At 46.5% G+C, this 22446-nt stretch overlaps 1 protein-coding gene across 1 annotated transcript in view; it reads left to right on the top strand.

Annotated features, from left to right (window-relative positions):
• The window catches only part of FBXO16 (F-box protein 16), a 42475-nt gene that overhangs the window by 13996 nt on the left and 6033 nt on the right, over positions 1-22446 (top strand). The window contains exons 3-7 of the mRNA XM_038133836.1: positions 1948-1983; positions 10851-11057; positions 11951-12115; positions 13977-14182; positions 19973-20078. Of these exons, the coding sequence (XP_037989764.1) occupies positions 1948-1983; positions 10851-11057; positions 11951-12115; positions 13977-14182; positions 19973-20078 (720 nt within the window). The remainder of the gene's footprint in view (positions 1-1947; positions 1984-10850; positions 11058-11950; positions 12116-13976; positions 14183-19972; positions 20079-22446) is intronic.

Genomic DNA, 22446 nt, shown 5'->3' with positions numbered 1-22446 from the left:
CTTTTTTCCCCTCCGTTTTTCCAACGTTCCCCCACGCAAATAAAGCAAATAATAACTGTCAACGCGCAAATAAAAGAAATGCCATTTTCCAGCCCTCGCCAGAGACGCTCCCGCTGGGAGAGACAGAGCTGAAGCTGTCAGCTGCTGCAGCAGACATCAGCCCTGATAATGTCCTTCTCTGCAGGAACCATCTCTGCAGGCTGTCAGAGCGAGAGCAGTTCTGCAGCTCGTAACGATCGAGCGTGTTTTCCCGCTCGCCGTTTAATCGCCGTTTCATGTGCGGTTATAAGCCGGGCTTTTTTTCCCCCTCCCTCTTTGATCTGTCTGGTGGAAAAATCGCTTCCAGCATTCCCTCACTTCCCAGGTCACCATCCCGAGGGTTGAAGGCGGGTCTGTGGTGGTGGGGAGCCACGTGTTGGCGCTTTGGGGTCCGGCTCCCTATGGATAAAGGTCAACATCAGAAATCCTCCTCTGGATTTTGATACGGATCGTCCTCGGCGGGAGCTGTCGCTGCAAAGTGGTCGGGGAACAAAGGCCGCTCTTGTCATCCCATTCCTGAAGGTTTTGCTGAGTCGGGATTGAATCCGTGCGGGATTTCAGGCAGCCAAGTCGGGATTAATGGAATTTCTGAATTAACGAGGTGGGAAGTTCAGCCTCTGGGGCACCTCCCATCGCTGCGTGTCCAGGAGAGAAGAATTCCCATGGATCCAGGCTGGGAGAGCTTTGGGGGGTTCACCTGGAGAAGGGAAGGATCCAGAGAGAGCTCAGAGCCCCTTCCAGGAGCTGGAAATGTTCACCTGGAGAAGAGAAGGACTCTCAGAGCCCTTCCAGGAGCTTTGGGTGCTCACCTGGAGAAGGGAAGGATCCAGGGAGAGCTCAGAGCCCCTTCCAGGGCCTAAAGGGCTAAAGGCTGGATCCAGCCCTGGTTTAGGCAGGGAATCAGCCAGGAAAAACCTGGATTATTGCGATCCCCGACCTTCGTCCCATCCTGGTACTGGATCTAGTGTGCCTTGGAGCTGAGCTGATCCATCCTGGGGGTTTTATCCTGGAGGAGTTTGGGTTTGGGAAGCACGGGGAGCCAGCAGAGCTGCTGGGAGAGCTGGGAATGTTCACCTGGAGGAGGGAAGGATCCAGGGAGATCTTGGAGCCCCTTCTGGAGTCTAAAGGGGCTCCAGGAGAGCTGGAGAGGGACTTGGGACAAGGGATGGAGGGACAGGACACAGGGAATGGCTTCCCACTGAGGAAAGTGAGATTTAGATGGGATATTGCGAAGCAATTCCTGGCTGTGAAGGTGGGGAGACCTTGAGATTTCCCAGAGAGGTTGTGGCCTCCTAATCCCTGGATATTTTGTGTTGGAAGGAACCTTAAAACTCATCCAATTCCAACCCTGACACATCCCACTATCCCAGGTTGCTCCAAGCCCCATCCAGCCAGGCCTTGGACACTTCCAGGGATGCAGCATCGGATCCAGGAGGTTCCAGGAGCACGGGGATGATAAATTCCCAACAGGATGACCAAGGAACAATCAAGGGAAGAGTGCAGGTGGCAGGAGAAGGGATGTGGATTCTTTCCCTCCCCACAGGAAAGGTCGGGAATGCTGGGTGCATTTCTGGGCTCCTCAGTACAAGAAATTCATGGATTTATGGAATAAATCCAGCACAGGGCCTCGGGGATGATTAAGGCAGTGGAGAACCCGATGTTTAGGGAGGTTCTGGAATCTCCATCCAACAAAATACTCAAAACTGATGGACATGCCTGAGCTACTCCTTTAGCTGATCCTATCAGGGAGTTTGGATTAAAGGATCTCCGTAATTTTGTTCCAAAATCATCCATTCAGCGATTCCATTGATATTTTGTGGATTGTTTTTCAAGCTGGGTTTTTCTCGGCACGTACTGAGTCCCCTCTAAATACTCAATTTTCTTTTTGTTTTTGTCTCTGTTTTGTAGGTATTTGAAGAAAGAAGAGCCCTGCTTGGAAAATGGGTAAATTTTCTCTTTAAATAAATACTTGCTGCAGGCAGATTTTGGAAGTGATCAGGAGTTTATCTCATGGGAATGTAAAATTTCTCCTCTTTGGAAAAAGGGATTCACTTTCCCTGATGTGACTGCTCTGCTTTTGAGGAGAGTAAAGGTCTCAGTTCCCTCAGTTCCCACATTCCGTAAGTTTTGAAGTCGGGAAATGATATTCCATCCTTGAAATGAGCTGAAATGAGATGAAAAAAAAACCCGGGAAATGTCTGTGAAGTCTTCAAAGGAGATGCTGGATGTTCAGAGGCTTCCATGGCCTGCTGGAGGGTTTTTGAAATCTGTAATAAACGGCATTTTATCTACCAAGTGCACACAGAGATTGGTTTGGGTTGGAACTGATTATTCTTTGTGCTTAATAAATCTCTCATGAATTTTTTTTTTTTTGCATCTCAGATGGTCTTTACAGGAAAATGTTTTGATTTTAAGGATTATTTGTCTTTATAGGAAATAAAGACAAATAATTTGTTGTGTTTTGATAACAAGGAATTTCAGGGACACCAAGGAAATGAAATAATTGAGTGATTATTGTTCAAAAACCAGCTTTTAATGGGACAGACAGCGAGCAGAAAACATAAAACCCATCTCTTGGAAATTGCTGGATGTCTAAAAATGCCAAAATCCGGGAAGAGCCTTCCTCCAACCACTCTGACGAGCGCTGAATCATCTCGGAGAGGTCACATTTCTGACCTTTCCCATGACATTGCATCAGCAGCTCTCAGAAAGCTCCTCCAGAGCTGACTCTCCTCCTCGTGCTCCTGCCACCCAGCATTCCAAGGAAAGGAAGCACAAAAGCTGCTCTCAAGTCCCCACCAAGCCCGGGGCTGTGTGAGAGGAACCACGGGGAGAAATCTCAGTGCTCCGGGCAGGATTTTCCACATCGCCTCCCACGACCTTCTCCAAGTGGTCTCGGGAAATTTGGAGTAAATGGAGCTGCTGGAGCTTGGATTTCCTGGCTGGGATCACGCTCAGGGCAGCTGTAAAGGATTTACTCTCAAACTGGAAGGCTGAAGCCTGTCCTAACTCCAGTTAAGCATTTTCAGCGATACCCAGGTGACGGAACAGAAAACAAATCCTCATTTAATGGTTGGACTCGATGATCCAAGAGCTTTTCCAACCTTGACGATTCCTGGATTCTATCTGCAGATGATGCCAGGCTTGGAGGGGCTTCCTGAATTTTAGAATTTTAGGAGTTTTCCTGAATTTTAGAATTTTTTAGGGGGTTTAGAAATCAGGCTGGAACGGTCTGCAGCCGGATAAGGACGAGGGAAAAGTGCTGCATGAAAGAGTGACACCCAAAAACGTCACATTTGAGAGAATCCGAGGATGCAGCGGCTCTGCAGAAGAAACCACTGGGAATGAGGGTGGATCACAAACTGAATATAGGCTGAGAGCTCCTTAAATAAAGGGAAATATCCCAAAGGCAGAGCCATTCCCAGCTCTGCTCCCTGTGTTTTGGCAAAGCTGGGAACAAGTCAGAGGAGAGAGCAGGTCCAGAAAACATGGAGAACGTCCCTGTGCCGCAGGGAAGACGGAGAAGAGGTGTAAGAACATCTTCTAATAAACACAGAAGGTGTCAAAAAAGAGGAAGGGAGTGATCTGATGCCTCTGCTCACTTTGGACAGGGCAGGAAATCCTGGGCTTGCATTGCAGTTACAGAGACACAATTTAGACACGAACAAAATCCAGCGCTGGAGAGAATTCCCTGCCAGAACAGCTCACCTGGGGATTGAGGGTGGAATCTGGAGACTTCTGAGGTTCCACGAACACTGCCAGGAATGGTTTAGGGAGAGCAGATCCTGCCTTGTGGCGGGAGATGAACCAGATCGGTGTCCCTCAGCTTCTTCCGCGGAAAGAGCATCCAACTCCTGGCAAAGCAGAACAGGAAACTCCTCGTGCGGCCTTGCCGCAGTGGTTTTCCTTTATTTGGTTTTCCAAATAAAGATTGGATTAACCTTGGGATGCTCGTCGTTTATTTAATTTTTTGCTGATTTTACTTGCATGCATCTAGGGATTTACATTTTCATTTTGTTTTTTTTTCCCCCCGCTGGTGCCACAGGACATCTTTGATGTCTCCCAGGGTGTTGTGGTCCATAGAAACACAGCTTGAGAAACAAGGCATGAGGCGACCTGAAGGGATTTAATTTCTGTTTCTGTGCACCTGACAGGAGGGTGCAGCCAGGCAGGATTTGTGTTTCACTTCCCGGGAATAAAGGACAGGACAAGAGGGAACAGCCTCAGGCTGTGCCAGGAGAGGGTCAGGCTGGACATCAGGAGGAATTTCCCCACAGAAAGGGCGGTCAGGGGCTGATCAGGGAGGTTTGGAGTCCCCAAGGAAGGACTGGACGTGGCACTCAGTGCTCTGGGCTGGTGACAAGGTGGGGATCAGTCACAGGTGGGACTTGGTGGTCTTGGAGGTCTTTTCCCACCTAAATAATTCCGTGATTTAACCTCTTGTTTTTCCTTGTGTCACCTCTCTGTGTGGAACTGAGCCCTTCCAGGTGAGGGACACTCTTCCAGGGTGGTGGCCACCTTCTTGGGGCTGCTGGATTGTGCTCTTTTCTGACTTAGAGTTGAGGAAACTGAGAGGCATTTTAAAAACTTTTATTCTATTTTCAGTCTCATGTGAAGGGTGAGACAATACAGATGTTATAATTCACGCCATCACAATCAGAAATTAACCATTTCTTAACTGCAATCTATTATAAGCCTTTCTTGGCCTATCAGCTTTTCCTACACCACGTTGTAAATGTTTTAAATCTAATAATCTAAAAGTACTCTTTGTGAATGCATTTTTCGTAGTTTTACCTCTCTAGATAAAAATTCTCTACAAATCCAGTTCCTACAGGGGCCGTTTCTGCTCACGTTGCAGCAGAGCACAAGAACGCTGCCCCTAAATCCGCTGACAATAATTGTTCTTCCCGTGGCAGGGCTGTCCCTGGCCTAGTTTTCATTTTCACCACCCTATCAAACAAATAAAACCTGGCGTTTTGCAGGGGAATCACAGAAAGATTTGGCTTGGAAGGGACCTTAAAGCTGCTCATTCCACACCTTCCACTATCCCAGCTTGATCCAAGCCTCATTTCCAAGAGGAAATTCCTGGGAAGACTCTGAGGAAGGGAAGTGGTGACAAGAAGGAGCCGTTGCATTGTCACCTGCCGCGGGGTCAGCTCCTGGATGGACAGGGCTTGGAGCTTTAGGGTCCTTCCAACCCAAATCTTTCCGTGGTTCTCCCGTAACATCTCGGGTTTCTTTGTGTGACTACAGAGGGAAAAGTGAAACAAAACAGATCCAGGGGGTCAGAGTTCCCAACCGCTGACCAGGAGCTGCTTGGCAGCAGAGATATTTGGGATTTGCTTGGGTGGATTAAGGTTTTTTTATGGATATCAGGTGCCTTGTCTGCTTCTCACCTTCTCAGCCAGCTCCTGGGTCTCCAGCAGATCCTTTCAGCTGGACTGGGAGAGGATGGCTGGGGAGGGAGGGTGTGAAAATCTCTCTTGAGGTTCTCTTGGTGGGGGAGACTTTTAAAAAGTTTTGTGTTAGAAGTGAGAGATGAAGGGGACTTTTGGGGTTCTTTTTTTTTGGTTTTTAGGTTGTTGTTTATTTTTTTTATTCAGAGTTTGGTACGTTGTTTATATATTGGATTTTGTGTATAAAGAGAAAGGTACCAAAAAAGTCCAAAAAGGTTCAAGGTCTTTTAAACTTATTTTGTCGAATTAACTTTTAGAATGTATTTTATTTCTACTTTTCCACTAATAATTAATTATTTGTCTGTTTACATCGTAATTGCATTGCAGTTCTTTCCAACTAATCACTTGGTGCTACTAATTCTGTAGGAAATGGAGCAGATGAAGAACAAGAAGGAGATTAGACAAGACTCAAACCTTTTATCTTGGCTTCTATCTACTTCTAGACTGAAAACCTAAAACTCTACGTTTTTCACCCTGTGATAAACTCTCCTCCTATTGATTTTACTCACTCATAAATTCTAATTTATTTTTCTTCAAAGTTTTTGAAGTTTTCTCTATGGATGAAGGTTAAAAGCAGTGTTCTGCTGGGGATTAGGACTTCTCAGCACAGGCAGAGAAATATTCTCTGTGGTTCCTGTGGGTTTTTTGTTTGTTTTTTTTAAATTTTTGTTGGGGTTAGGATTGAAGGTATTCGAGACAAGAGTTTGCGTTTAGATTTAGGTGTTCATTGTTCTTTATTGGTGTTATAGTTTAGTTATTGTGAGTTTTGTAGTCTTTTATTAAGGTATAAAACAGTTAATTCTTGTTATAAGGTCTTTTAAGATTCAACTATCTAATCAAGAAATGATACTTCGATTATTTTCCCTTTTAACTCAATAACTGATCCTTCAAAGTTCCCATTGTGGACTTTTTTTTTCCAATTACAAAATACCACCCAAACCCATGAAGAAGAAGGAAGAAGAAGGTAAAGAAGAATAACCTGTCTCCACCCTAAAACCTCCACCTTGCTTTATCTTTATAGCCTAAAACCCTAAACTCTAAGTTGATATTTCACACCTCGAACCAACTACGCACTCGTAATCCCAGTGTTGATAATCAGTTTTGGAAGTCTTCTCCCCAGCTTTAGGTCAAATGCAGTGTTCTTCTGTGGGTCTGAAAGTTTAAAATTCTCAGCATCCAGGGTTCCGACAGGTTCCGACAGGAGGGGAACGCGGTTTTCCTTCTGGAGGATCCATTCCCACTTTTGCCGAGCACAGGATCTCCCAACCTGGATGTGTCCCCCTCCACTTGGAGCCAGTAAAACCAGCAGCAGAGGGGCCTCTCCGGGCTCTCCCTGATGCCAGGCTTCGTTATTTGTGTGTGTGCACTCATGGATTAATTGCAAACCGATCCAGCACGGCCTGATGTCACACAATCCCCGCGGTGACATTGTTTTGGGGAAGGCCCCGACGAGGGGAAAAGCTGCTGCGGGGAGAGGGAAGGAGAAGCCAGGGGAATCCAGTCCGACTGGTTGGGCTGCTGTAACCGCATCCAAGGGCAGGATCTGTGCAGGAAGCAGCCAAATGTGGGATGGGGACTCGTTCATGCTGGAAAAGAGACAAACGGTGCCAATTTAACCCCTCGGCTGCTGCTGCTGGGTGTTCCCGGTGCTCCCGGTGCTGTGGCTCTGGTTTAAATGGAGTTTAAAGGCAGGCTGGGGATGATGGAAGGAATTCCCCCACTGGGAAACCCATGCCAGGGTGGGAAGGGTTAAAAAGGAGCAGCTCTTCCGTCTGCTGGGAAGTGAAGCTGGATTTGTTTTGACTGGTTCACTTAATCTCTTGATGTGGAGGAGACTGAGCCAGCTACTCCCTCCTCTCCTCTGAGCTCACACGGAAATTTATCAGTGCAAATTGGTGATCGGGGGTTGTTTTAATGAGCAGAGGATGGGGCTGGGATCAGGGATGGGGAGCAGAGGTTTTCCCCATTCGTGTGACAGAGAAAACCTTCCATTCCAAGGGGTTTCAAAGCTTTTATTTCAAGACGAGGGTGAGAAGGGGACAGGCAGAACCTCCTCTGTCTCTCTCTGGAATATCTTTGACTTTATTCTCAAGGAACATTTCTAAGTCCTAAATCCCCAGGTTTTCCTTCGGTTTTCCCTTAATGCCCTGCTAAGCATCATTAGAATTGAAAGTTCTATGAAAAACAGGGATTTAAAAAAAAGGGAATATTCCTTAACTCACCGTGTCTGAAAAGCCAGGGAGCTTTTTCTGTTTGGCTTTTCATCTCTCCAGAATCTCAGGAATGCCAATCCCACACTCTCTTCATCCTGACCTTCTTGAAGGTCTTGCAGAGGTGTTGGTGAGAAGAAGAAGAGCTATTTGCTTTCTGGAGTTTGTTCTCCAGCACTGGAATTCATCCAAGGGAAAATAAATAAATAAAGAAGAAGCTCTTAAAAAATGATCAGGAAAGAAAATGCTTCTCAATTACCTTCATCTGCACAGTACCTTGTAAACTATTATTCTGCCAGTCCTCCATTTGAGCACAGATTTGGGGTGGGGAGGAAGCAGAGGGGAAAAAAAAAATCTGCATTTCTAATCTGCATTTTGAATTCTGTTCCTAATTTCATTCTGACAGGGAAAAGAAGGGACACTGGACATTAAACTATTTATTTACCCATAATAATAATTTTTTTAAAAATTGGGAGAACTTTTTTCCTTATTTTAAGAATATTTATATTTATATTTTTATATTTAATTTTATATTTATATTTATTTTTATATTTCATTTTTGGAGGCCACATTTAACAAAGGACTGAAAGCTCATCCCATTCCACGCCCTGGCATGGCAGGGACACCTTCCACCATCCTAGGCTGCTCCAGCCTGGCCTGGAACATTCCAGGGATCCAGGGGCAGCCACAGCTTCTCTGGGAATTCCATTCCAGGGCATCCCCAGCCTCACAGGGAAGGATTTCTCCCTAATACTCCACCTAAACCTCTCCTCTTTGAGTTTAAAACCCTTCAATGTTGGAACTGTGGATTTTGAGAATTTTAGACTTTCTGTGCTGACAAACACTGACCCCCAAAAGAACGCTGCATTTGACCTGAGGCCGTGGAGAAGGCTTCCAAAATTGAATTACAGAACTGGAATTATGGATGTGGAGTTTGAATAGAAGCGTGTAATATCACATAGTAGAAAACTTATCATTTAAAGTTTTAGAATATAGTCATATATCTATAGCAAGATAGAGGTTTGAGAGCGGAAACTAATCCTTCTTCACCTTCTTCTTCATGAGCTTGGGTGGTATTGTGTAATTAGATTTAAAAGTCTGCATTGCAGGCCACGGGTAGCTAGCTATTAAGTTAAAAGTAAAAATAATTTAAGCGTCATTTCTCAATTAAACAGTTTATCCTTAAAAAGCCTTGTAGAGAGAGATATCTACAACTCCATTTTTAGTTTGTTAAAGCGTGGTTCTGTAGAACTCCCAGTTTGTGATACTGTAATATAAATAAGAACGAATAAATATCTGAGTCCGAACAAGAAAAAACCGTCTGACACATTTAGGCCTGACCTTAACCAAAAAAAAAAAATAAAATTAAAGAATTAGAAAAAAAAAATCCACCCTTCCCCTTGTCCCATCACCACACACTCTGCTGAAATAGGATGAAGCAAAACCCACATTTCCCCTCAGGAAAACCCTCTCCAACCATCCCACCCTTCCCACTGGGAATTCCTGCTGCTCCTGCCTGTGGCCACCACCATCCCAGGGCTCTTCCTTCCTGCTGCCACCGGGGCTGCAGGTTTGGAGCCAGATTTGAGCCATTTTGAGGCGTTTGTGGGGATGATTTGAGCCATTTGCGGGCAAGATTTGAGCAATTTGTGGGGCTGAGGTCGGCCTCCTCCCAGGAGATGGCTGCTGACAGGCCCTTGCCATCACTCCCACCCTGTTTGCCCAGCTCTGCAAAGCTTCCCCGAATTCCTCCCACACGGATTCAATCCCTGAGGATTCAATCCTCCTCTTTGGGTACCTGCCATCAGCTGCGGAAAAATCTTTGTGACTCTGCCGCCATCGCGGATTTTCCCTCGTTCGGTTTCCCTCTGCCCAGCTCCTCGTAGCCCGTGCGGGAGGGATTGTGAGGAAAAAATACTTCACAGATTGTGAGGCACTCTGAGATGGCAGCAGTGGGGGCTGTGGAAGTGCCAGGGGAGAAGGAATCAGCAATGGATTCATCACTGAGGCCTGCTCAGATGCGTAAAAACCCATCTGACTCTCCTCTTTTCTGTGAAGGAAGCCAGTCTGTCCCAGAAGCATGAGTTAGTCCTGGCCTAGGCCATTCTGGATCCTTTCAGGATTACAGTGTCAGAGAAGGAATCAGCAATGAATTCATTTTTGGGGCCTGCTCCTGTAAAAACCCATCTGAGTCTCCTCCTTTCCATGAGGGAAACCAAGGCTTGGAGTGGATCCTAGGAGAACCTAGGAACCTAGTCCTGGCCTAGGCCATCCTGGATCCTTTGAGGATTAGAAAGTGTCAGAGGAGAAGGAATCAGCAATGGATTGATCACTGGGGCCTGCTCAGATGGGTAAAAACCCATCTGAGTCTCTTCTTTTCTGTGAAGGAAGCCAGTCTGTCCCAGAAGCATGAGTTAGTCCTGGCCTAGGCCATCCTGGATCCTTTCAGGATTGCAGAGTCAGAGAAGGAATCAGCAATGAATTCATCTTTGGGGCCTGCTCCTGTAAAAACCCATCTGAGTCTCCTCCTTTCCATGAGGGAAACCAAGGCTTGGAGTGGGTCCTAGGAGAATGAGTGAGTCCTGGCCTAAGCTGTCCTGGATCCTTTGAGGATTAGAAAGTGTCAGAGGAGAAGGAATCAGCAATGGATTGATCACTGGGGCCTGCTCAGATGGGTAAAAACCCATCTGAGTCTCTTCTTTTCTGTGAAGGAAGCCAGTCCCAGGAGCATGAGTTAATCCTGGCCTTGGCCATCCTGGATCCTTTGAGGATTAGAAAGTGTCAGGGGAGAAGGAATCAGCAATGGATTCATCTTTGGGGCCTGCTCAGGTGAGTAAAAACCTATCTGAGTCTCCTCCTTTCCATGAGGGAAGCCAAGTCTCAGAGCTGGTCCCAGGAGCGTGAGTTAATTCTGGCCTAGGCCATCCTGGATCCTTTGAGGATGAGAAATCATTCTGTGGCTTCAGAGTTTCTTTTCATGTAGCCTCTCCATTTGTTCCCAGTGCTCTTCTCCCTCAGAGTGAGTCACCAGAAGCTGCTGCTCCTGTGCTTTCCCTCACCTCATTTGATTTTTAAGAAGCTGAATTTCTGGTTCCTCTGCCCCTGAAACTCCTATTTTTATTTTTATTTTTATTTTTTCCTTCAGTTTGACAAGTGGACAGATGGCCAGAGGAGGAGGATCCTGGTGGACCTGCTGGAACGCTGCTCCCTGTCCCAGCAGAAATTCTGTGCCAAGCAGCTCCAGGCCCGAGTCCCCACCGAGGCCGTCGATTTTACCACGAAGCTCCCTCGAGTCCTGTCCTTGTACATCTTTTCTTTCCTGGATCCACGGAGCCTCTGCCGATGTGCACAGGTAAAAAAAGCCAGCACCTGCCTGGGCTTCAGAAAGCCAGGACAAAGCAGCTAAAAACAAACAAACAAACAAAAATAAAAGGAGAAAACTGATTTTTGGTGAAGGCTGAGGTGGATGCTTAGTGATGCTTGTTCCTCAGATCCTAAATTAAGCCAGATTGGCCAAGATTCATGGAACTGATGAGTAATTTTAAATGCTCAGTTCTAAAGTATTTTACAAGCGACATTTTCAAGGCTGATTATTCCCAAAAAGGAAGCCTGGTACTTCCTAAAAAACACATTGCTCTAAAACACCTTGCACTGTGTGCAGAGCCCTTAATTCTTTGAGAGATATTGGCTTGTGCTTTTGCAAAGAGCGACGCTTGATTCTGTAGGGAAAACAGACCCTTTTAAAATGCCTGAAGGTCGAGTGTTGCATGTGGAGAAGCAGAAAATTACAGATGGGTTTGGGAGCAAAATGACTCCAAAAATCTGTCTGCATGCCATAAAATGCTGTGAGATGCTTCCCAAAGTGGTTTTAAATTAATACGGTTGTTTTCAATGACATTATTAATGTGCTAATGTAGTATTCTATGTTATTTAAGAATATGTAATAATCTCAGCTTGGCTAAGCCTTGCTTTAGTAACTTTCTCCAGCATTTCATGTGGATGCAACTCGAACTCTCCACGACAATAGGTCAGAAAATTACTTAGACTCACAGAATATTTTGAGTTGGAAGGGCCTCTCATCATGAAGGCCTTGAAAGGTCTAAATGCTTTAATCAAATGGAGCATTAACAGCGCAGAAGAATTCAATTCATTTAAGGATAAGTGGGAATTATATCCCCGGCGCAGTAAATCCAAAATCTCGGATGCTTTAAACCACAAGGTTTTCAAGCGGCTGGGAATTCACAGGTGAGCTGGCACTGGAAGTACCTGTCGGAGCTGGACCAGCTGTGGATGCTGAAGTGCCTGCGTTTCGGGTGGCTCCTCAACTTCTGCCCCACGCCCTTCGAGCAGGGCGTCTGGAAGAAACACTACATCGAGATGGTGAGGGAGCTGCGCCTCACCAGGCCCAAGGTAGGCCCCCAGCTGCTGCCGTCAGCCTCAGCTTCCAGATTTTCCACATTCTGCCCTGCTTCAGTGCGCTGCCCATTCTTTGACTGCTTTCCTCTGCCTCTGTCAAGGCTGGGATTGAAGCGCTCGAGACTTTGTGTTCAGTCTCAAATGTTTATTTTTTCTTATCTATGCTGTAGTCGCACAAGCAGTGAGTTCCGCAGTGTTCCACTAACAAGCTCCAAAATGGCTAACTGTCTTTCTCTACAAGGTCTTTTAAGGCTAAACTACCCAATTAAGAAATGACACCTAAATTATTTTCACTTTAATCACTAATCACTCAAATTCCACAATGTGGACTCCTCTGTGGAATTACGCAATACCACCCAAACCCATGAAGAAGATGGCGAAGAAGAAGGACCAGCCACCACCCTAAAACCTCCATCTTGTTTATATATATTACTATATTCTAAAACCCCAAACTCTTAAGTTTTCCACCACGTGATATCACACGCTTCTATTCAAACTCCACACCCACAATCCCAGTTCTGTCATTCAATTTTGGAAGCCTTCTCCACAGCCTCGGGTCAAATAAAGTGTTTTCTTGTGGGTCTGTGACTTCCAGCACAGAAAATTTAAAATTCTCAGCACCCAGGGTTCCAACAGTGTTTAACTCAACAAGTTCTCCTCACAGCTGAGTTAGACAAAACAATCCTTTTCCAACCCATGAACCGAGGTCACCATTGCAGCTTCAGGCCCCAAAAAGTGTAAATTGATGGGAGCAAACTGGGAGGATGGAACTTCATTAGCTGAAGCTGTAATTGAATAATTAACCCCCAATATGCGAATGACCCAAAACTTAATAAAAGTGTGAAAACTCGCGACCTGTGGGAAATTCTCAAAGCCTGACAGAAGGCTCACACATCTGTGTGCAAACTTTGAGATAAGAAATGCTGACTTAGAAATGCCATGGAACGGGACAGACATGGTTGAGAGAGAAATGGAGCTGGAAACAAGTTTCAAAGGATGGCCTTGCAAGTAAGACTGGATACTTTAGAGAAATAAAACTATAAAAGATGCATTGTAGTAAGACCCACAAAAGGTAATTTTAGATGATTGGTTTTGAGGTATTTATAGTATGGTGTGGTAAAAGCTGATAGGTTAAGAAACACTTATAATGTATTTTAATTAAGAAATAGTCGGCTTCTGATTGTGATGGCGTGAATTATAACACCTGTATTGTCTCACCCTTCACATGAGACTGAAAATAGAATAAAAGTTTTTAAAATGCCTCTCAGTTGTCCCATCTCTGGGTCAGACAAGGGCTTAATCCAACAGTGACCCATCGTCCATCTTGGGTGTAGCCTTGGCCAGGCCCTTGCACTGCCCAAGGTGTATCCTCGGAAGGCCTTTTTAATGAATACTTGTTTTATTTCTCTAACTCTTGTTTTATTTCTCTAACCAACCTCTGATCTAGGTAGCATCTCCAGCCACCACACCTCCTCCACGGGTGTTTGTCCTCACTGGGACAACTGGGGGGGTTCTGGCTCCCAGACCCTCTACCTCGTGATCTTTTTGGGGATCCTCCTGGCCTGAATTCAAAGCTCAGCCCTTTAATTTAAAGCGAAGTCCAGCTTTTAATCAGGCTCTCTGTAGTTGATCGAGAGAAGCTGATGCAGCTCAACAGCAGCTCAGCTCATCTTAATATGGATTATAGGGCTTGGGTGGTGACAGGCCCTGCCAAGGTGCCTCTTTCTGTCACTGACCACAATGGAGCCGAGACCAATTTTGAGTTAATCCCCAATTATTATACCTCCAAATTTAGCCCAGTCTGATTTTCATCACAGGCTAAAACTCATTTTCTTCTTTCCACCTCTCCAATTAGACACCTTCCAAGGACGAGTTCATCGTTATCGATGTGCAACCCGTAAAAAGCAACGTCCCAGAGAAGAAACTTTCTGTGGCAGGGCTGGGGACAAGCAGGGGGAAAAAAGAGCTCCCTCCTTGGCGTTCATCCGACAGGAACCCCACGGACACCATCCGCTACAACTACCTGGACAACTACGACCCCATCGAGCAGGCCAGGCAGGCGTAAGAGCTTTTCACCTCTTTTCCTTTTCCCCTGTGGAAAAAGGTTTTCCATGTCCCTCTGCCTGTTCTGGTTGCAAACCCACTTTCCTGCTCTTTTTTGGCTTTTTTTGGATCGCTTTTGGCCCGAAGCTGCCACTGCTTTGTGTCCTTTCTGCACAACTCGATTTTTGGTGTAATTGCATCTCAGTTCTTGAGTTCAGGGTGGAACTCCTGGGGGATGTTACAGAGCTGGAACAGGAGGAATCAGGCCAAGGGTTTGTTGGAGAGTTTTTTAAACCAAGCTGCCAGGCTGAGAGGAATGTGTGGGTTTCGCAGGGGCAGAGGAAGAATGAATTAATTGTGATGAAATGTAATTCTATCTCCCGGAGGATCTCCTGGCTGAGAGGAGGCTGGGATGATTGAGTTGCAGGGCAGGTGTAAGAGGATGTCAGAGCATGGAAGTGATGAATGGTATTTGTGTCTGCTCTGCCTGGATCCATCACTTCCTGGGCTCCCAGGATTATCCACGTGGAAAAAAAAAAAGGCATTTCCCTCCCAGAGCAGAGCTTTGCACATGGATCTGTGTTAGAACTGCCCCGCGTTTTCCTTTGTCACCTCTGGCATCAGAGATTTTCCAAATCTTAGATCCAGGGTCAGTTTTCTGTGCATTAACAAGCCCAGGGAGGGTGTGGGAGTGACCTGTGGGAAGAGCTCACCCTTTCCTTGTGTAAATCCCTGGAAATGCCACCTCTGACGTTTCCCAGGGGTCACCTCAGCCCAGCTGGTGTGACAAGAGTGACACTGCCATTAATCCAAGCCTGGCAAAGAGGCAATGGATCCTCTGGAGCATTCCCTGGCTCCTGTGGGAATCCACGGGCTCGCCACGCTGAGCAGGAGATTCCTCTGGGCCGTGCCAACAAAAACCTTGGGAACCGACAGAGCCGCGACAAAAAGCACCCAGGTTTTGTTTAAATAAATACCAAACAGAGCCAAGATTATCCCTGCACTCAGGAACAATCAGCCCAGGAATTACCCCAGCCAGGGGTTGTTTGGCCAAGCACTCTCGGAGCTCTTTCCCAAACCCATCACTCCCCGGGGTGTTCCACGCATCTCCCCGAGCAAAAGCCTTTTATGAATCACGTTTTAATCCGCGTCCCCTGGTCCTTGGATGTTGCACTACTTCAAAGAGCTCCCCAGTTTCCACCTCACCCTCTTTCTGTGGGATGTTTCCCAACTCCAACACCACTTTTGGGTCGTGCTCTTTGAGGTTTTCGACTGAATATTTTCACCGAACGCTTCCTGCTGCAAACAAACCCGGTATTATTTTTCCAGCTGTGCTCAATGGTTTTGTGTAGCAGGTCCCAGAGGTTTCTGTGAGGTTTAGGGTTCTCTTGTGCCATGAAGAAAGTGGGACAAGCCTCATTTGAAGAGTTTCAAAGTTGCCTGTCCCGGCGTTGAGCTGTGGAACCAGGTGAAAACAATTCACCTGAAACAATGAAACAGTAAATAATAAATACACTCCCTGTTTGCCTCTCCCCAGTGCGATCCCAGCCTGCCTCCATTTGTGGGGAATGTTTTAATGCCAAGTGTTCCTGCAAATCTGCCCATTTATCCTCAATTACAGAGGATTATTGCAAGGAGAGAGAGGAATTCTGTGCGATTTGCCTGTTTATTGAGGATCTGCCTTTAATATCCCCTAAGCTTCAGGTAATTGCTGCTGCTCAGGTTCATCTGACGCAGCACAGGTGCCACGTTTCAGGTGCTGACCCAGCCTCCCACTCCCACAACGATGTTCTGGTGCTTCTTTTCCAGGGACACTTTGCTGTCCCTTCCCAAAAATCCTCCCACTGAGGCTCTGTGCTGTGTTCTCCACCTTTTGGGAACGGGAATTCAGCTCCTCAACTGGATCCCTGGAGCAGGAGGACACCACCTTGAGTGTCCCCCAGGTTTTGGTGGGGGTCCTGGTGTCCCTGTGAGATACCAAGCCTTGGCTTGGAGCCTCCCAGGAATCCACCTCAGTGCAGGCAGACCCTGCCTGACCAGGGCTCAGCTTGGAAGGCAGAACAGAATCCCGAGATAAAAATCTCTGACCCCGCCGGCAATTCCAGGTTCTCCTTCAGATGAGCCGGATTCCAGGAGCTCAAGGGCAAAACAACCTCTCCTCATGTAAAATGGATGTCAGGAGGAAGGAGATCGGTGTAAAACGAGACCCTGCAACAATAGAAGCCATTTCCAGGCGTTTGCCAAAGGGAATCTGGGAGGGGAAACGGCTCTTGCTGCGGTCTGGAAAGGAACAGGGCTGGGGGATTCCTTGAGGACGTGGCAAAACTCGCAGAACCCTGAAGTGATGGGGGAGAGAAAAGGACTGGAGGGAGCTTTTCTAGCCCAGCACCTGGGAGTCCCTGAGCCAACAAAGCCTTTTTCCCATTTGAGTGCCGAGGAAGCTGTGGAGGATTCCTTGTGAATAAACAGGATCACATCAAAGGAATACCTGCCGCCACCATCAAAGCAACGTGTGAGACGAGTCACCGGCTGCTGCCTCGACTCCAAGTTAATCTCCCTAATTCCAGGTTGGATTTTGCAGAATTTAAGAGGTAATCAACCAAAAATAAGTTTTTCCTAACTCTTGGGCCTGGTTAAAATCTTCTCGGGGCTCGACCTCACTCTGCAGTTGTTTTCTGGTCCAAAGGGAAGGGAAGACTCTGCTGCTCCTCACATCAAGGTGAAATATTGACAGTTAAATGGCAGAGTTCATGGAATTCCAGAATGGTTTGGGTGGAAAGAGACATTAAAATTCACCCAGTTCCAACCCTGACACCTTCCACTATCCCAGGCTGCTCCAAGCCCCATCCAACCTGGTCCTCTTCCAGGGATCCAAGGACAGACACAGCTTCTCTGGGAATTCCTGCTCAGGGCCTCCTCACCCTCACAGGGAAGGATTTTTTTCCTTCTATTTAATCTAAATCTCTCCTCTTTTAGTTTAAAACTGCTCATGGAAAAAGTCACTTCTCGTCATCCGTGATGCCGAAGAACATCACAATTTCTTGGTTGGCCTTTTTGAGTCATCATCTGCCTTCTCCCTCCCACAGCAGCACCAAAACAACACTGCTGAGAATTCCTAGCAGGGGACTCATCCTCGTTTAGCCAAAAAAAAAAGAGAAATAGGGGAAGCAGAACGAGCTGCAGTCAATTCTCAATTAGGCAGTGCGCGGTGGAAATGGAGTCCTCTAAGTGGAAACACAAAACACATTCTGCAGGCTATGAGACCATAATTGGCTCTTTAGCTTTGAAAAACAGATCAATACATCTCCAGGCATTGCTCACTGGGGAGAACAACAACGCCGGCCCACAGCTGGGGAGTGCCCAAAAAACGGGGTTCATTTGCAAGCTGGATGATCACCGAAACCTGGTTTTTGTTTCTGCTGGATTTCTTTGCTGGTTGCTCAGAACGGCAGGAGTTTGTACCCTAAAAACTGTGCCCAGGAGCTCAGTGAAAGCCCCCCTGAGGGAGTGAAGGAGATGGGACAGAGATCCCCCTGTAAAGTTCCCTGGGAGGTTTTGGGTTTAGCTGGGACAGTGTGGGAAAAGCTTCCCCGTCACTGAGCAGGGAAATTAAGAATAGCAAGGATCAGACACGCAGCCAAGGGAGTGGCGAGGTGATAGAAAAGAGATACAGACAGGCTTGGATTACAAATTGCCTGGAAGGAGTTATCAAAATCCCTCAATAGAATTATGGCTGTGACTGTCGGTGTTGTAATTTATCACAGCCATGATTTCTGGTAGGTCTGGTTTGTTTTCTGCCTGAATTGTCCAAGCAGCTTTTTGTTTTAGACCAAAAAAGCCCCCTCCAGAGATCAGCAAGGAAGGATTTGCTTTTCTGGGCACAAAGAAATATCGCATAGGGGAAGTGAAAGATTTTTATCTGAAGCGAGTTAGGAAATTTTTCTGTGGGGCTCCGATCTGCCTACAGAGGCCCAGGAGGGCGTTTCTGTCAGGCCCTGCGCGCACAGTTCTGCTGGAAGGCATCTGCTGTTTGTGCTGCTGGTTGCCAATAAATCAAAAGATTTGCCTCCCACTTGATCATGAATAATGAATTCCGATTCCATCGAGCGCTGGAGCCGCGCCAAGGCCGCGGCCTTGTGCCTCAAGACAGGGCCCTGCTCCTTCTCACGACAACAGCTCGGCCAAAACGCCAGGTCCTTCCCCCCTCCCCAGCCTGGGGTAATTTATGGCCACGGGCTGGCTCTAAAAAACAGTTGCATATTGTCCTGGAGTGTTTACCCGACGAGAAAATAATTACTTCGGGTAATTGTTCTGCCGGCGGCGCAGGCCCCGTTCCTGACAAAGAGGGGCTCGCTCGCGTGAGAAGGACTCGGAGCAGCCCCGTCCTCCCTCATCCCCACGCTCCTCTCTCCCTCTTCGTGCTGCTCAAAAGCCAGCCCAGCTCCCTGTGGGCGTGTGGGAATCAAAAATATTCCTTAAGGGAGGAAAAGGGGGTGAGAAACAGCGAGTTCAGCACTGGGAGTGAGACCTGCCGTCCTTTTTCCTTGCCCTTACTCCTCGAGTTTTCCTGACCTGGAGTTGGGGTTATGGGGGTGACCTGACACCACGATTTGGACACCAGAACACAGCAGAAGATACGTAAATTTACACTAATAATTTATACTAATAATTTACACTAATAATTTACAATTATATTTAACAATAATATTTACAGCCACAAGGCCAGCGCTGCCTTCTACCCAAAGGTCACATCATCGTTTCGGATGGAAAACACCTTTAAGATCACCGAGTCCAACCATAACCTGGACACTGCCACGTCCTCCAAAATGACCAGTTCATTCCCAGCCGGAATATTTTGGATGGAATTTTCTCCCTTGGCTTTTTTTGTGTTTATAAACAGGTTGTGGTTTTCCTCAGTTTCCTATTTGAAATCATGCTGGATTTGATTTTATGCTCCTGGACTGGGATGAGGGAATACTGGACACATGGGATCCTGGTTTTTTACAGGATAAAAGCTGTTTTAGTCCATTTTCACCCTTAATATCCACGGTTTTGTATTCCTACTGTGCTTTTTCAGCTGCCCACAGACACTGGGAGAACCACTCAGAGCTTCTGCTTTAAATTCCCAGATTCCATATCGTGGAATTTGAATGTGGAATGAATGCCTTCGGATAATGAACCTGCCTGAGTGCTTAGAAATAATAACGCCTCAGAGTCTGGATTTTACTCCTGATATTGGGGAAAAAAAATGTGGCTACTGGCCATATTTCAGTGCAATTCACTTAATTTTCACACTCTGGAATATTCCTGTTCTGCCAGTTAATTGTGTTGAATTTTACAGCAGCTGCATGTATAATACCAAAAATATGCAAATACATGTGTAGAATTATTTGGCTACAAAAAAAACACTGAATAAACCTTGCTGCAGGGGCAGCCCCAGCCTTTTTTTACACTTCAGGTCACACGGACTTCACTGAAAACTCCCAAATCGAATTCAGCTCAACTTCTTTTCTGTGAATTTCCCTAAGGAGCTGTAACAATCTTAGACAGACTTAGCTTAAATCACTGAGTCCTGAGCTTGTGTTTGAGTGCCAGAATTTATCACAACTTAAAAAAAATTATAAAATATCAAGTTCCCACCTTCTCCTGAGCCCTGCTGGCTGACTGTGCTCTCTGGGGCAAGATAAAAAATGTGTTATCTCAAGCCACGTCTTTTCAGGTGGCAACATCCCAAAGGATTTGACTTTTATCACCCCCGGGGCAGCAAGTGCACAGCATTTATTGAAATTCTTGTGTTCTGCTCTGCAGGAGGAGGAAGGGAGGAGGTCACACCCCCGACCTGAGCAGGCAGGCGGCCGAGAGGAAGAAGAGAGGCGCTCGTGGATCCGCTCAGCTCCGGAAGGTGAAATCCCTGGCAAGTGTCACCAGGGGGTGATTCCAGCACCTGGGGTGGTGTCAGGCACCCCCAGGGATGGTGGAGCTCGGAGTTTTTCCCTCAGGGAAAAACCTGGGCAGGAGGAGGACACCAAACCCCCCGTGGCTGGCTGCTCTGAGGGAATCTCGCTGCATCCCAGACATCGCTGTGGGTGGGAAAGGGACAGCACTGTGCAGAGTGACCCTGTTATCTGCTTCTCTATCCCCAAAAATCCATTTTCATGCTTTTTTACAAAGTGCTGCCACAGTTCTTTCATGACTCCTGCATCTCTTCCCAAAATGTCACGACGTTGGATCGCCATGGTTCGACGTTCGTTCGTTCCGCGCCCCCTGAGCCCGAGCAAAGCAGCCCCAAACCTTAACACTGAGAGCTCTTTGTGCTCGGGGCTGCTAAAATAGGACATCCTCCCGTGAAAGAAGCCCAGGGAAGTCATTCCAGAAAGCTCCACGGGCTTTGTGGCTCTGGAAACAAAGAAGTGCCAGGAGAAGGCCGTGCTCACCAGCGTGTCGGGGTTCTGGGAGCAGACCTGGCATTCCCCGAGCACGGAGGGCAGGGAACGCCTGGGAGTTGTGCTAAAAAAGGGTTACAGAAAAGAGAGGCATTGTCTCCCAGATGGGGAGGCATCCTCCTGACCCAAATACGGCCTTGCGTGCAAGGAAATTGATTCTGGCACTGTCAGAGCACAGAAAATATCATTATTCAGCCTCTGTCTTAGGGTTTGCACTCTTTGCAGATCAGTGTCCTCACACCGTGGGGTCTTGACTTCTTTTTGCCGGGGGCAGGATTAAATGCTCGAGATGGTATTTCTTGTTTGGACTCAGAGCTTTATTAGTTTTTCTCTATTTTACACCCTCACAAGCAGTGAGTTCTGCAGCACTTCACTCTAACAAACTAAAAATGGAGCCTATCTCTCTCTCCACAAGGCCTTTTAAGGATAAACTGTCCAATTAAGAAATGACACCTAAATTATTTTTACTTTTCACCCAATAACCAACCACCCATGGCCTGCAATGTGGGCTTTCCATCCAATTACACAAAACCACCCCAACCCATGGAGAAGAAGGCGAAGAAGGACGAACCTCTGCCCTAAACCCTCCCTCTTGCTGTATATGTATTATATTCTAAAACCTCAAACTCTAAGGTTTCCACCTCATTGTACAGTTCCATTCAAACTCCACACCCACAACCCCAGTTCTGTCATCGAATTTTGGAAGCTTTCTCCACAACCTCAGGTCAAATGCAGCGTTCTCTTGGGGGGGTCAGTGCCTGTAAGCACAAAAAGTCTAAAATTCTCAGCAGCCAGGGTTCCAACAGCCCATCACAACCTCCCAATTTCGAGTTGTTTCATTGCCACGCCAGCAGCGGAAGGATCTCAGCTCAGAGCAGAAAAATAAGTGGATTTGGTTTTCTTTCCCTGGATTTTAAGGAAAGTTATGTGATCTTCAAGTTAATTAACCTGCAATCCCAATCAGGAAGAATTTTAAGTGATAAAAAAATCAGAGAATCGCGGAATTGTTGAAGTTGAGAAAGATCTTTAAGATCATCCACTCCAATCATTCCCTGCCACCACTGATCCATGTCCCCAAGTGTCACTTCCATATGGATTTGTAATCCCTCCAGAGATGGGGACCCACTGGAGCCCTGGGCAGCCGTGCCAGGGCTGGGCAGCCATAAATGGGCACCAAAACCAATAAAACTGAGGTTAAACCAGGCTGATGCGTAAGAAAAAAATTGAAAAATATACAATTCTCTAGGAATAATCCAAAATTAATTTCCATTTCTCATTAAAGGTAGCATTGGCAAACGTGGTTGAAATGCAAGGCCTTTGAAAAGGCTCCTACTTAATCAAGTCTAAATAAAGAAGCTTAATGTGCAAATCTTTCAGCAAATCCTTAGAAGAAGAATAGCCTGGGATGAAAGAATAAATGCCCAAGGCGAGCAAACACCGAGTCAAATTAAAACGAAACCCTCAAACAGATCAATGATCCCAAGTGCAGAGTGTAGGTGAGAATAAAGAATATTCCAGCCAACAATGAAGATGTAAAAAGGGGTTATTAGGTGGAGCTCCCAGCTCAGGAGGCTCAACCAAAATAAGAATAAACAGCTAATTAAGGGGACATCCACTGGCTCCACGTTTCCATGGGGTGAATGAGAAAACCTGGGAGGGTTTTGGAGCTTGTTACTAATCATGGAAAGCAGAAAATGTGACCAGGCTCGCTCTTCATTTGGAATAAATTAAAGTCAATTGGCCCAATTAGAATAAAGAGTAAATTACAGTGAGTGGAGTTAATTAGGTTTCGAATGAAGGGCCACGTTCTGCGCGTGGAACCCCCTCGTCTGTGCAGGG

The sequence above is a fragment of the Motacilla alba genome, chromosome 3, assembly GCF_015832195.1.
Source record: "Motacilla alba alba isolate MOTALB_02 chromosome 3, Motacilla_alba_V1.0_pri, whole genome shotgun sequence".
NCBI classification, from domain to species: Eukaryota; Metazoa; Chordata; class Aves; order Passeriformes; family Motacillidae; genus Motacilla; species Motacilla alba.
The sequence above is the reverse complement of the archived record's forward strand: the minus strand, read 5'-3'. Positions and strand labels throughout refer to the sequence as shown.